Source organism: Heteronotia binoei, chromosome 4 (assembly GCF_032191835.1).
Source record: "Heteronotia binoei isolate CCM8104 ecotype False Entrance Well chromosome 4, APGP_CSIRO_Hbin_v1, whole genome shotgun sequence".
In the NCBI taxonomy this organism is placed as follows: Eukaryota; Metazoa; Chordata; class Lepidosauria; order Squamata; family Gekkonidae; genus Heteronotia; species Heteronotia binoei.
In genome coordinates this window covers 27,371,359-27,386,250 of record NC_083226.1, presented here as the reverse complement: position 1 = coordinate 27,386,250, position 14,892 = coordinate 27,371,359, and the positions used below count along the sequence as shown (strand labels likewise).

The 14,892-nt window shown below is 43.3% G+C and overlaps 1 protein-coding gene across 2 annotated transcripts; it reads left to right on the top strand.

The window, feature by feature from the left end:
* Nucleotides 1-1,879: 1,879 nt before the first annotated feature.
* TRMT10B (tRNA methyltransferase 10B) lies at nucleotides 1,880-13,874 on the top strand. 2 transcript variants are annotated; one of them, XM_060237015.1, is made up of 10 exons: nucleotides 1,894-2,030; nucleotides 2,838-2,973; nucleotides 4,421-4,633; nucleotides 5,297-5,405; nucleotides 9,193-9,317; nucleotides 10,007-10,159; nucleotides 10,681-10,759; nucleotides 11,794-11,861; nucleotides 12,815-12,938; nucleotides 13,600-13,874. In XM_060237015.1, exons 3-10 carry the CDS (start codon nucleotides 4,445-4,447, stop codon nucleotides 13,755-13,757), a joined length of 1,005 nt encoding a protein of 334 aa, XP_060092998.1. In that variant the 5' UTR covers nucleotides 1,894-2,030; nucleotides 2,838-2,973; nucleotides 4,421-4,444; the 3' UTR covers nucleotides 13,758-13,874. The 2 variants fall into 2 exon arrangements, with proteins under 2 accessions (XP_060092999.1, XP_060092998.1); XM_060237016.1 differs by lacking the exon at nucleotides 2,838-2,973 and having other exon boundaries at nucleotides 1,880-2,030.
* The last annotated feature ends 1,018 nt before the right edge of the window (nucleotides 13,875-14,892 follow it).

Sequence of the window (14,892 nt, the reverse complement as noted above, 5' to 3'; positions counted from 1 at the left end):
GCAAGACAAAGGTCAGACAGGGAATGCGAAGGGCCAAAATGTATGACAAAGACATAAGAATTGTGGATTTCAGTGTTCTGGTTCACTTGACAATGAAAGGAAAACAGGAGAAAACCTTTTTTAAAAATCACCTTTTTAAAAATGCAATGATAAACCAAAGTCTGAATCCAGTGGCCCCTTTAAATATTATTGAAGATATATGCCAGGGGTGTCAAACATGTGACCTGGGGGCCATTCAGGCTCCCAAAAGGCTGCTATCAGGCCTCCAAGCAACTGGCTGTCATCTGCTTCCTTCTCCTTCTCTCTTGCTTCCTTCTGCATAACAGCTTGCTTTGCAAGGCTTGCTCAATCACACAGGAGCTACAGAGCAAAGCCTCTATTTTCTGCATTGGCTGAGGTGCTCCTCCCTTGGGGAGGAAGGGGGAAGGAATAGCTTGCTTTGCCAGGCTTTCTCACACAGCAGAGCTACTGAGCCGAACTTCTCTTCCTTCTATTGGCTGATGTTCCTCCCCCCTCCTGGTCCCCTGGGGAAGGAAGGAAAGAGCCAGAACTAGATCACATGGGAGAAATACAAAGAAAGCACTTTTAAAACCAATGAGTGCTAATGTTTTAAGTATGTTTTAAGGGTTTAAAGGAAAAAAATAATTGTGTTTGTCTGTGTCCTTTATACAGTTTATAACTCTGCTACCTAATCTTAAATAAGTACACACATGGCCCATCATACCCTGGCCTGACAAGGTCTCATTTATGTCAGATCTGGCCCTCATAACAAACAAGTTTGACAACCCTGGTATAAGGTTTCATGTGCATGCACACTTCTTCAGATACATTGAAGTAAAAGTTATCTGACCATACATAATAGGTGGAGAGTAAGCAGCAAATTAGCATATAGCATAATAAAGGTGTTCGGATGCAAGAATCAAACTGGAATAACAAGCATACAAAAGCTTACATTCTAAATAAAACTTAGTTGGTCTTAAAGGTGCACTTGTCTACTGCTTTGTTCTATTGCTTCAGACCAACATGGCTGCCTATTGGGATCTATGTACATGGAATAACAACAGATGGAGCGTGACAGCAGGATCTCAGTTAATTACTCTCCGCACTCCACAATTAAGGATGCATCTGCCCATCAATCTTCAATTTTGATATATTTATTTCCTTCACTGTTTCCCCTCAGAATTAAATCCAAACAAATGGTGACCGTATAAACTTAGCTTGTTATTCCAGTTTGGTCTTTGCATTTGTTAAACACCTTTATTATGCTGTATGCTAATTTACTGCTCGTCCTTTACCTTTATGTACGAACTGGTAACTTCCATTTCTATATATCTGAAGACGTGTGTGTGCACAGGGAAGCGTATACCTTGAATTAAACTTTGTTGGTTTTAAAGGTGCCACTGGACTCAGACGTTGTTCTGCTGCTTCAGATCAACACGGCTACTCACCTGAATGTATACTAAAAGTGTCCTACTGAATTCATTCAGACTTAATGCCTGGTAAATGTAACTAGGGGACTAGTTTGTAGTTTTTGTTTGAGGGGATGGGATGCCAGAAGTAATCCCGAAAATATTTCAGAATACTTTACCATAAAATACGAGAAATGAAAAGAACGAACTGTCTACCAAGTTAGCATAACCATTCCTTCCCTCTCCAAAAGAATATATGGGCTAGGTACAAACTTGTTATAAAATCCTACACTTTCTGAGTAATCCCATCCCTTAATACTTCCTCAAAAATAATGACAAAAACGTTATCTGAAATGACATATGGATCGTATGGTTCATGGACTTCCGGACAAGTTTGTTGTTCATTCTTTGAATATGAGCGGTTGTCAGATGTGATGAACTACAATTCCCAGAAAGCAGCGGGCTCCTTTGCGGAGGTGACTTTGGGGGAAGTTCCGCAGGGAGAACCTTTAGTTTAAGAAGCAATGTGCGAATGCTGCAACTCCGTTTCTGAAATCGGGTTCATTTCCTGCTGGTGGAAGAGCTGTTTGTTATCCTGTTTTTAGTCAGCCTTCGGGAGACGTAAGTTACGAACGCGGATCTTTTAATGTCAGTAACTGCCTTAGCGATGATGTGGGTGTTGAATGTATGTGGGTTGAAGCCGCAAATTGGATTGAAGCCGGTTTATATTTTTAGGGACCTGCTATGGAAATATTCCGAGTTCGATCCCGGCGGAAGCTGGGTTCAGGTAGCCGGCTCCAGCTTGACTCAGCCTTCCATCCTTCTGAGGTCGGCAAAATGAGCTTGCTGGGGGGAAAGTGTAGATGACTGGGGAAGGCAATGGCAAACCACCCCGTAAAATAGTCTGCCGTGAAAACGCCGTGATGCGAAGTCACCCCAGAGTCAGAAACGACTGGTGCTTGCACAGGGGACACCTTTACCTTTATGGAAGTATAGCCCTAAGCTGGATAGCACAGGCTAGTCTGATCTCGGAGGCCAAGCACAGTTGGCTCTGGTTGTCATTTGGATGGGAGACTTCCAAGGAATACCAGGTTTGTGACAGGGAAGCAGGCAATGGCAGACCACTGCTGAACCTCTCTTGCCTTAAAAACCACATGAGGGATCGCCATAAGTCTGTTGTTACTTGATGGCTCTTTCCACCACATGGCAATAGAATGTTATTCCCTGTATCTGTATAATGTTTAATGTTATTCCATATTGATTGGGGCCCATTTATCTTGAAGAAGAAGGAGGAGGAGGTTTAGTTTTATACTTTGCCTTTCACTACCAGAAGAAGTCTTGGTGTGGCTTACAACAGACACCCTCTGATAGATAGGACTGAGAGAGCTCTCAGGGTTTTAGAAAGATCAGGTAGTGAGTGACATGAAGGACTTCCACCTGAAGACCCAAGGTCACCTGGCTGGCTTCAAGTGAGGAATCAAATCCGGTTCTCCAGATTAGAGTCCGCTGCTCTTAACCACTACACTAAGCTGGCTGTTGTGCACGATTTCACATGTGTGTTTAGGTTGGTTCATTTTTGTCTTGGGTATCATTTGATTTCTTAGCATTTATTTGTCCAGCACTGAATAAACATATGAATGGGTGTCACTGCAAAAACAAAACAATACACCAGAGCATTGGAGGCATATCAGATGTCCATCTTTGTGGCCTGACCCATTGTGGTACATTTTGGTTTGCAGACTGCCACTTGGTGCTGCAACCCTCTGGTAATTAGCTGTGTGTATGTGTGAACCAGCCCTGGATCTATTTTCAAAGATTAGGCCTATGAAGTTGGTGGAGTTTACTTGCAAGGAAAAGTATTTCGGACTGAGACCGTGTCCGACGGGTTTCTTTCAGAAACAGCTACCTGTTTTATCCTTCAGATGTTATTTGTTTTTAAATTACCGGTACATCAAATGTATTTATTGGAATATGTCAAATGTACAAACATATAAATTGCTTGATAATTAAATATGGGAAAAGTCCTTAGTTCAGTGATCAGACGCATACTTTTCTTGCACAAGATCCCAGGTTTCATTTCTGCCCAAAAGAATCTGTGAGCTGTATGAAACCACTGCTGGAGACATCCAGTGGAGGACTAGATGGGCCAGTCATCTGATTCTGTGAAGCAGCTTTCTGTGCTTGTGTTCCATAAAGATTCATGAGCTGACTTGCTATTTGAATCCTCTCCTTGCCTTCTTCAAGTGCCTTTCATTCTTACGTTTATCAAATGCTGTAATTCACATGTATTGTGCTCCACACAATAGTGTGCAACAGTTTATAGAATGCCACTGGAACTTTCCATAGCCCTGAGAGAATTTCAAGAAGACTGGGAGGATTCTTGGGGCCCAGCCCATCTGTGTGGCTCATTCCATCTCTCTCCACAAACCTCTATCTAGAGGACAGCTCCACTTACCACAATTAGTGCAGCGGGTCCAGATGGGCAGCTGTGTTGGTCTGAAGCAACAGAACAAAGTTGGAGTCCAGTAGCACCCTGAAGACCAACAAAGTTATTCAGAATGTAAGCTTTCGTGTGCATGCACACTTCATCAGACTAAGTCAGTGCTGCAAGTGATGCATAAGAGAAGGGATATATGAACCTGCCTTACACTGAGTCGGACCTAAGGTCAGTGTTGTCTACCCTGACTGGCTCTTTGTGGTCTCAGGTAAAGCTCTTTCATGTCCCTCACTATCTGATCTTTCTAACTGGAGACTGATTCTCGGACCTTCTTCATGGAGAGCAGGAGGTCTGCCCCTGAACCACAACCCTACCCTCTACAGTGAACATCTGGAAATTTGAGATTTTGGAGAGCTGCAGCCAGTTAGAGAAGACCCTCATGAAGTAGAAGGACCAGTTTTCTGGCTTGGAAGAAGGTGTCTTCTAGCCGCTAGCAGGTGCTCCTAGAAGGGGTAATTTGACTCTCTCAGGTTAACATTCTTCTAAATTCTATGTTCATTTTCATCCTCCCCAGATCAGCCTACAAGGGCACAGAAAAATGATGACCTACCCTGAATGTGAAGCAGAGGACAGTACCTGCAGAGACTTGTCTGATGGCCAGTCAGACTATGGAGCTGCTTGCCAGGAAGATGGAGAAAACCTCTGGGATGCTTTTGGGCTCCTACAGATTGATATGGGCTGTGAGAACATCAGGAGCCAGTTCCTGAGAAAAGAGACTGGGTGTTCGGTACGTACTACGTGAGAAAGCGGTCCTACATTTGAAAATGACTGGACGGTGCTATGCAGCCATAATAAGAGCATAAACAGCTATTGTCACTGCCTGCTGCACAGCCGTGGTTTTAAATCTTTCTGTTCTTGGCTGGACAGCAATTATATTTTGAACTGGGATCATATTTATATGTTTATGCCCTGCTTTATATATTTACATATTTATACCCTGCTTCTCTCCTTAGTAGGGACCCAAAGTGGCTTACAGCATTCTCTCCATCCTTCAGGTTATCCTCACAACATCCCTGTGGGTAGGTTAGGTTGAGAGTGTGTGACTGGCCAAGGTCACCCAGTAAGCTTACATGGCAGAATAGGAATTTGAATCTGGGTCTCCCAAATCCTGGTCCAGCACTCTAACCACTACACCACACTGGTAGTGAGTAAAAATGTCCTTGTAGGTACATCTTTCTTCCTTTGTAAAGATAATTAATTGTAGCTATGATTGGATAGAAGGGCAGTGAAGGTAAACAGCCAGCATCTGTCCATAAATGTTAAGGTGTCTGTCATATCTGAATTTGGAGATGTCTTTTTGAAAAAAGATGCTACATTTCCAATTTTGACAAGATGCTCCTGTGTTCTTTATATGAACAGAATTTTCAGAATTTCTCTTCTTTCCATTAAGAGAAACGTTTTAAGGAAGCAGAGAAACTGGGAGAAGATAATTTCAGCAAAGAAGAGGAAACGAAAACATGAGAGAGAACGGCGTAGAGCTAAGCTTGCTGAAGAAAGAGGTACGGTGTAAAATCCTAAAGGATGAGCTTTGTGAAATCCTAGGAGATCCAGGGCTTTTTTTGTAGCAGGAACTCCTTTGCATATTAGGCCACACGCCTCTAATGCAGCCAGTCCTCCAGGAGCTTACAGTGCCTCTTAGTACAGGGCCTACTCTAAGCTCCAGGAGGATTGGCTACATCAGGGGTGAGTGGCCTAATATGCAAAGGAATTCCTGCTACAAAAAAAGCTCTATGTAGATCCATGATCAGAGCTCTCTGGCATCCCCCACTCCCCTTTTAAGTAGCAACCATGGGGCTCCAGTTTAGCTTCGGATAACAGTGTAGAGGGAATCCTCTCTCTTTCCTGCATCTTTGTTCTGAGCTGGAACAAGCCTGTGGAACATTCAGGCAACGTCTGGAGCAGTTTCTGCTTGGGATAATGCTGTTGTGGGAAAGTGTTATGCACCTCTGCTGTGGTCTCAAGTTGTAGACTTGTGCAGCTGTTATTTTTAAATTTAAAGTAGTTGGGTGCTTCCAGACACAGCATTCCTACTGTCAGCAACCCTTCAGGGGGCATGCTCTGCTCACACAGATACTGAAGTCCAAAAGACTTGCTCAGTGCTGTGTGTCATTTGAGGATGTCTTAGAACAGGGTTTCCCAAACTCCCCCCCCTCCCCGTGGTCTGGTTATTTTTACACTTCTCCTTCGTGGCCCACTAAAATTTGGGGGTGAAGCCAGGAGACAGAAAATGATGTACAAACATGCTTAAAACTCTTGCAATATTTTGTTTAGGAAAGGTAGGAGAATAGTGGGATTTTGCAATGCAATTTTAAAAATAAAACACAAAGAAAAAGCACAAGGATCACACAGCAGAAAACAAAATATAAAATGCTATCAGCCTGGAAAAACATGAAATGGCAGCCTGGGAAAACATGAAATGGCAGGCAGGAAGGAAGGAGAGAGATGGGGTAAGAATAATAGAGCGAAAGACAGAAAGAAAAGACAGGGGAAAAGACTGACAGAGAGAAAGAGAAAGGAAGGAAGGAAGACGGGAAAAGACTGACTGACAGAAAGAGAGAGACGTGAAACGGCAGGGCATTTCAAGCTTCTTCCCCTCCCCCCCCCCACTCAGATTAGTAATGGGAAGAAAAGGAAGGAAGGAAAAGAGATGGGAGAGAGAGGGGTGGAAAATAAGCAACTTTAACTTTCTACCGCTTAGAAATTAGAAATCCTTAGAAATTTCATACAGTCCTCTCCCCAGCTGAATTTTAGCACTCCTCCTGTCTGAATATCTGTGCACAATGAGGGCTAGAAACATTTTTTTTAAATATGGGTTGTGGTCCTCAAGAGTCCAAAACAAAGCCGCAGGTGCCTATATTAAAAGGGACAATCCCTCGCTTCATGTCTCAGTTCACAGTCACAGACCTCTGGGCCCTCCTTGCTTGCAATGGGTACACCTTTTCCAGCTCTGTGTGTCCTTTGTGAAGTGGAGCGACTAAAACTGTGGGCGCTATTCCAAATGCATCTGTGATATAGATTTATGTAATAGCATTAGGATCCTGGCTGTTTTATTTTCAATCCTGTTCCTGACATGTCACATCAAACCAAAGGTCCTTCTAGTACAGCACACTGTCTCTAGAGCTGGCCAGCTAGATGCCTTGGAAGTTCACCAGTGAGGCAGAGTGAAATAGCTGTACCCCAGTGTTTGCCCTTGCCACCCATTATTTATTTATTGCTGATATTTTAATCTATTTTTTAGTTTTTATCCATCATTTGGAGGCATGGTATTTGTAATCATTCTAGGGCAGAGGTGTCCAAACTTGCTTAACATAAGACCATAGAGAATAAAAATCAGATGTTTGAGAGCCGAAAGACATGAACATTAGAGGAAGGAAGGAAGGAAGGAAACAGAAAGAAATAAGGAAAGAAAGAAACATAAAGCAAATAGGGTTGCTTTTCGGGGCTGTTCGGGACATTGTAATTGACCTGGGGTGGGGAAGGGGGGGGGAACTAGGCGCAACATGGGGGGAGGGTGGGAGGCAAATGCAGCATGGCAAATGCAAAACTAGGTGCAATACGGGGAGGCAAACGCCTAGTTCCCCACCCTCCTCCCTCCCTTCCCCACCCCAGGTCAATTACAATGTCCGGAAGGGTGCTGCTCAGGGCTGTGTAAAGGGACCCCCTCCAGTCACCTGATTGTTGAAAGGGCACTGCCACGGTTGCAGCGGGTAGAGCTGAGCGCCATTGCCAGCTTCCCCCCCCCCCCGGGATCAGAGGGACACCACGAAGAGGCTGGGGCCGCTTCGGCAGGGCCGGGCTGATTGGAAGTCATTTGAAGAGCGCGCTGAAGGAAGTGAGGGAGGGGTGAAACTCCTCCAGCCTGCTCTTCAAATGTTGAATCAGGCCAGGCCCTGTCGAAGCAGGTAGGGCCTCTGAGCCTCCTCTGATCATGCGGTTGGGGGAGGGGGGGTGGAGCATGGCATGGCGCTAGGGAAAGGGAGGGGACAGGCCCTGGCGGTGGCGGCGAGCTGAGCCTCATCCTGAAGGAGCGGCGCGTTGGCCCTGCGAGGGCAGGGGGTGGCGGCAGCGGAGGGGTGTGTGTCATAGAGGAGTGGAGGCCCGGTTGCAAACAGGCTGCGGACCACTACCGGTCCGCGCCCCTGGGTTTGAGAAGCCCTGTCTTAGAAGATTGCCCATAAGCTTTGGCAGACACGACAATACCAAAATGGTATTCTAGAGAACCAGTCCATTTTTCTCAAAAATTAGTTTCTTGTAAGATTTGCTATATAGCAATAGCTTACGCAATCAAGGATGGAGTTTTGTACACAACAAAGTTTGAGTCCAGCGGCACCTTTAAGGCCAACAAAATATATTCAAGGTATAAGCTTTCATGTCCATGCACGTTTCTTCAGATACAGATACACTGAATGTGTGGTTACCTGAACATTCAAGAAATTCAGATAAACTTATGCACACTGGAATGAGGGACCTGTGAGGAACCACTGGAAGGTGAATCTCATTTCCCTGTTCACCCTCTTTCTCTTACTTCTTTGCTCCCCCTTGACGTCCCTGCAATGCCTTTCCATCTCTCCCATCCATTTACATTTTTCTGTTTCCTCCCTCTGGCAGCCTTGCCCTCCACACTTACCCATCTGCTCACCTTCTTCTGTCCCTTCCCCCATCTTCAGCTTTCCTTTGTTGGGTTCAGTCTCTAGATTTGCCTCCCCTATCTTTTATCTTTTTTTGGTCCCCTCTCCCCCAGACTGATGCCTAATGGAGGTCCAGAATCCTCAGTAATATTGGTAAGCGGTTACCTAGCAACTGCCATAATGGCCACCAAGATATCACAAAATAATTCTGTAACATCTTGGTGACATTCTTTTCTTAAAGAAGCAAACACTGCTTCTATGATTTTAGGGTTTTTAAAAATTTATTTATTTAGTTCATTAGTTTATTTATTTATTTATAGAATTTCATATTTGTTTTTTAAACCTTTGTCCTTCCCAGGCTGGTGGAAAAAAATATATCCTAACAGTACCTATCCCAATTTTTTGGATGTATTGATCCATACTTTGAAGATGTAGTTAGCTACAATGATAATCACAAATGTTCAACAAAATCAAAGGGTCTGTTTTGATAGGGAAGCTTTAACCAATATATACTTCGAAACAGGTAATATGCATGTGCATTTTGATAGGCAGACATCATCTTATAGAGGCTTCTTCTTTTATACTTAAACCATAGAGTTTTGTTGGCTAGAAATGCTTTCCCCCTCTTCTATAATTCCCATTTCCTTCTGTGTTTCAGTTCCAACCCCCCAACTTAGTAAGCGAGATTTAAAAGAGATCACAAGAGAGCGCCTTTTGGGAGCCAAGAAAACAGGGCCTCGGCTGTGTGTTGACCTGAGTATGACCACTCACATGACTACAAAGGTAGAAAAAGGAAAGTGAATCTCCCTTTTTTTTTCTCAGCTGTTTTATGGTTCTGCTGCTTAGAGTCCAAGAAGAACCATTCCTTATGATGTATCTGTCGCTGAATTCTACTGCCTAGGAATTTTGTTGCATACTAGACATCTGCGATTGAGGGAAACTCGAGGAAAGAAAGTTGCAGTGGGGAGATAAATCAATACTGCTGCATCTGCTTTATTACTTCCCTACCTCATACTGCTTCTTTACTTATTAGTTCTAAGCAGATTACTAAAAAAGTTAGACCTCGTCGTTTTGTTTTATTAGAGAGGAATAGTATGGGGAGCAGTGCTCCTTCTAAGCTGAGCGTGAGTTAGCTCACAGATTTTTAGCCTCCAGCTCACAGATTTTTGTCTTAGCTCAGGAAGGATGACCCCAGAGCACACTAATTTATGCAGTAGGCTCACAAGTTTAATGCCAGTAGCTCACAAAGTAGAATTTTTGCTCACAAGACTCTGCAGCTTAGAAGGAACATTGATGGGGAGGTACCTTGTTAAGTCTGGAGAATTTTGTCCAGATCCTCAGCATCCCTCACACTGCAAGGTCCACGCAGAGGCTGTGCCAGCCAGGCATGTAACAAAACCTGTAGATTTTAAAGGTACCTGGGCTGAAAAAAGAGCTCATTCCAATTTGTTTTCTTTTGTTTTTGCTGGAAGGAAATAAGCCGCCTTGCTGCTCAGATAAGAAGGCTCTATGGGTCTAATAAGAAATCCCAGAAGCCCTTTTGGCTGTACCTCACGGGGTTTGTGCAAAACAGTCCAATCGCTGAAGAGTGCCTGAGGATGAATGATGGATTTAGCAGTTACCTTGTAAGTGTTTTTTTAAAAGTAAATGTTTGAAGTGAAAACAATAAAACAACCCAAAAACTCCCCTCACCCCCACATATTGCCTCCAAGTGCTGGTATTCAGAGGATTACTCCCCTGGATGGGGAGGCTTTCCTTCAGTCTCCAGGGCTAGTAGCCACTGATGGACCTCTGCTCCATGAATCTGTCTAATCCCCCTTTGAAGCCAACTGAACCAGGAGCCATCCTGAGGCAGTGTTTGAAGGCAAATTTCCTTTGGTTTGGCCTGAATCTACTGCTCATCAACTTCATGTGGGCCCCCCATGAATTCTAGCAAAGCAAAGTGACTGTGAAATAAGTTCTCTCAAGCTTAATTTATATTGGAACTCTGTTTTCACCCTCAAAAAAACAAACAAACCAACCCTGCTTGGGTAAACACTGTGGAAAAAGTAATCCTGGTCCCAGTGCACTAAAATGTAGAGTCCTGGCCTGATGCCTCTCTCCAAAGGCCTTTTAAAAATCTCATATATAATACATTATGTTTCAGATTGATGTCACACCAGAAAGTTACCTTGACCTATTTCCATTAGAAACAATTGTTTACCTCACTCCAGATGCTGAAAAAGGTATGTTGTGCCTCTGAGGATAAAGACTCCTGTTATGTTTTTAATTATTTTGAATAGGTTTTAGAATTTTTTACTTATTCTTAAAATGACTTTACCCAAACTTGCCTTCAACTTTTGCATTTGTTATGCCCAGATCTTAAAACATCTGCATTGACACATCTGCCTTCAGCACAACTGGGAACATTTTCCTTGACCGTTAATATAATGAATCATTTTCTGATGTGATTGATGGGCAATTCCTGTGCTTTTCCTCACGTGCCACATCATTGGTTGTTGCTGACAAGAGATTGGGGGATGAGCACTCTGATGTCATCAGGATGTGAGAAAGTTAGTGGTTAAGAGCAGGCCTCAGATTCAGTGGGAGCTCACAGGAACACAGCTCCTGAACCTTTTTGAGAGTTCCACCTCCTTGTCCATTGAATAGCATGTGCAGCTGCATCACAATCCCTGGATGAGCTCCACCACCTATTTTTCTACAAAATGACCGCTGGTTAAGAGTATTGGGTTCGCATCTGGGAGTTTAGGATTCCAATCCCTACTTGCGCCATGGAAGCTCACTGGGTGACCTTGAGCCTGTCATACTCTTGGCCTAGCCTACCTCACAGGGTTGTTGTTAGGATTAAGTGGAGGAGAGAGTGGGGTAAGCTGCTTTGGGTCCCAGTTAGGCAAAAAGGTAAGGAACAAATGAGGTACATAAAAACAAACATGTTTCAGAGGAGCTGATACAGGGATGCCATTTTCAGTAGCAACCCCATGTGTCTGTTAATAAAGACCTCTAAGAAAAATAAAAGCAAAGCTGGAACATAAGAGAAGCCATCCAGTCCAACATTCTGTGTCACAGAGATTTAGTGGTTATCATGTCTGCAACAAAGTCTGCACCCGTGTACCCAAAGCCTCCAGAGCACATGACATGTGCATGCAAATGAGTATACCAGCCTTTTGTTTATAATGCAACAGTTTTGTCTGTGTTTTTACTGCTATTCTAGTGTGACTGGATTGCTGGCTTATATATCTTGTGTCCTTCTCTTTATGAGCTCTGGAGGAAGTCGATCCACACAAAGTGTATATCCTCGGTGGGCTGGTAGATGAAAGCATTCAAAAGGTGAGCTATGCAAATTATTATCTAAGTTCATGTTGAAATCACTAGAAGTGAAGACCCCCTAACATTAATCAGTGTTATAGTCTTTCCCAAAAGCTCCAAAATCCTGCTTTCTCACTCTGGGTAGTGTTGATGCTTCAGAAGGAATGGAGAAGAAATGCAATAAGAGAGGAGACTGGATGCAGAGGACGAGGAGGAGGGAGGATTTTTGTGCCTTCAAATTGTATAGAAGAGAACTTTTTATCCAGTGTAACTTGTCTTACCCCTCCATTCAATTTCTTGTGACTGCAAGGCAGCACCAATGGCGGACTGGGTCTAAAAATATTGGTTGCCAGGAGACAAAAGGGGCCCACCCACAACTATAAGGCTATCATTTAATTTTTAAAAGAAATGAAATTTTCAAAAAAATACATAAGGGAAAAAAAGGTACAATTAAAACTTTTTGTGAAATAAATGTGTGTGTATCTATCTATACATATGTAATTACAGTGTACATATATTGTACGTTTTACTGGCAGTATGCAGTAGATACTAAATGTAAATACAGATTGCATTTTCACCAGGGGAGCTGATCTCTGCAAGCTGGGGATCAGTTGTAAAGGCTGGAGATATCCAGGCCCCACCTGGAGGCTGGCAACCCTAAATACAATGTGAATTTTAGTTGCATTACAGTAATAATATTGGGACTTCTATTATATTTTCAAGCTACTAAAAGGACATTAACATTTTTAACATATTGCCTAACGTTTAAGGGGGCCCACTTGCCATTGGGCAAGCTGACACCCTGGCCAGTCCGCCACTGGGCAGCACTGTAATATCTATTTTAGGGATGGACTGTAGCAGCTGTCAGAACAGCTATAGTCCTTTGGAGGCTTTAGCATGTCATGACTCACAAACAGGCCACAAAGGATTGGTTTGTATGATTATTTACTTGACATATGTATTTTCACTTGCAGAGACTGACCTTCCAAAATGCCCACGAGCGGCATCTACAGATGGCACGGCTACCGATCCAAGAGTACATGGTAAAGAAAGCAAATGCCAAAAATTATCACTCGACGACTTTGGCCATCAACCAAGGTGAAGCTCTTATGCTGTTTCATGGACACTCAACGGAGTATATTATGTAGGCTGGAGACTGCCAGTCTATGTAGAATATTTACTGCAATCACTGTAGAAACACCAGAAGACTTACTGCATTGCAGATGTCTTGAGCACGTTAAACTTGTGAAACTCTGCTGTGGGAAAGGCTACAGCAGGGGTGGCCAAACTGTGGCTCTTTCGCACATATTGTGTAGTTCTTAAAGCCACCACCACCCCATTGGCTGGCTTGCCTCGTTAAATCACTTCTCCAAGCCAAATCAGCCAGAGAGTGCATTTAAAGTTAAAGTTGCTTTCTTTCCAGCTCTCCCTTCCTCTTTCCATCTATCTTGAGGACATCCGACATTCATGTCTTGCAGCTCTCAAACATCTCACGGTTATTCAATGTGGCTCTTACATTAAGCAAGTTTGGCCACCCCTGGGCTACAGTACAACAGGGCTCTGAAAAGGATGTATTTGCCTTACAGGCTCTTCGTTGTAAGGCCACAGGTATTAGCTCACTGTGTTCAGGAACTTCTCTTGATCGCTGCAAGACATTTCTGCTGGAAGCTGGGATAACGTTCCTCTTCCATATTTTGTACCCTTGGAAAAGTTCTAAAGGATCTCTGTAGTTCATTATTTAAATATTTATCTTCCATAGTGTTTGATGCCTTATCAACATACTGTGAGACGAAGAGTTGGGCAGAAGCCCTTAAAGCTGCCGTTTCTCCTGGGAAAGGCTACGTCCTTCGAGACTCAGCACTGCGACAAAAGGAACCTGCAGGGGAAAGCTGTGGGACTCTACCTTCAGCAGTTTAGAAGACTCGTCTCCGCTTCCGTTTCTTGGAAGCAATGTGGACCAATCGATTTGCCTGTTTTCGTGAATCTGTATTAGAAGGAGGAATTAAAATCTTCTATTGATTTCTTTTGCATCAACATTAATAGTAGGTCTCTGAGGACAAGATTTTCTCTCCCTCTCTCCTTTTTTGGTATAAAGAACCTTCTCTGTGAGAATGTTTAAATTGAAAAGCGACATAAACATTGGTTAAAAAATTGAATAATGTATTAGACTAACATGTCAGTCAGTAGCCTCCCCTGGGGGGGAGTTCAAGCTCTGTTTCTACGATCCTGCTTTATTTAGTGTAAGGGTGTTATTTTGTACTGTTCTACCTTGGTTATTTTTTAAAAAGAGGATTTTTTTCCAACAGTACAGAGTGGGCTGGGAGGGAAGGCATGGTATATAGCTTGCTATCGGAAGCTAAGCAGGGTCAGTACTTGGGTGGGGAAATTGGCAAGGAAGTCTCTATGGAAAGAGCAAACCACCTGTTTCTCACTTGCCTTGAAAGCCCTTTTCCGAGGCACTCTCTCTCACACACAAACACAATCACACACAATAGAAAGTTGCATAGTATAAAACACACATTAAAATAATAGATGCACATTTGATGAAGTACACTTTGACTCAAGAAACCTTATGCTGGAATAAGTTTTGTTAAGTCTTTAAGGAGTCATCAGACTCCAGTTATCTTTTGTTGCTACAGACTAACACTGGCTTGGATATTAAAACTGGGGAAAAAAAGAGAGTCTTCTCTCATGTAGCATGTACAAGGCTCCTATCCTGCCTTTAACCCGCCCCCACTCCCATTTATGGTAAGCCAACTTTAATTAATGGGTATATTAACAGTACTGAGAAAAAGAACGAATGGAGTAGGAGTGACAAAGAAAGCTATTGCTGTGTCTTGCCAAATTTAGAGAGGTATTTCTGGAAAAGTGATGTACTGAATCTTTGTTGAAAAATAAAAAAGTGGGTGAGAGACAGCTGAATGTGTTCAAACACCCTCTGTCAAAGTTAACAGGGAAGGGCCACATTGTTCCAGAAGAGTTACCACAACAGCTCATGAGGCAGAGCGGTGAACAGTTGCTAGTATTGTGAGAGGAGAATTTTGTAGGCTTT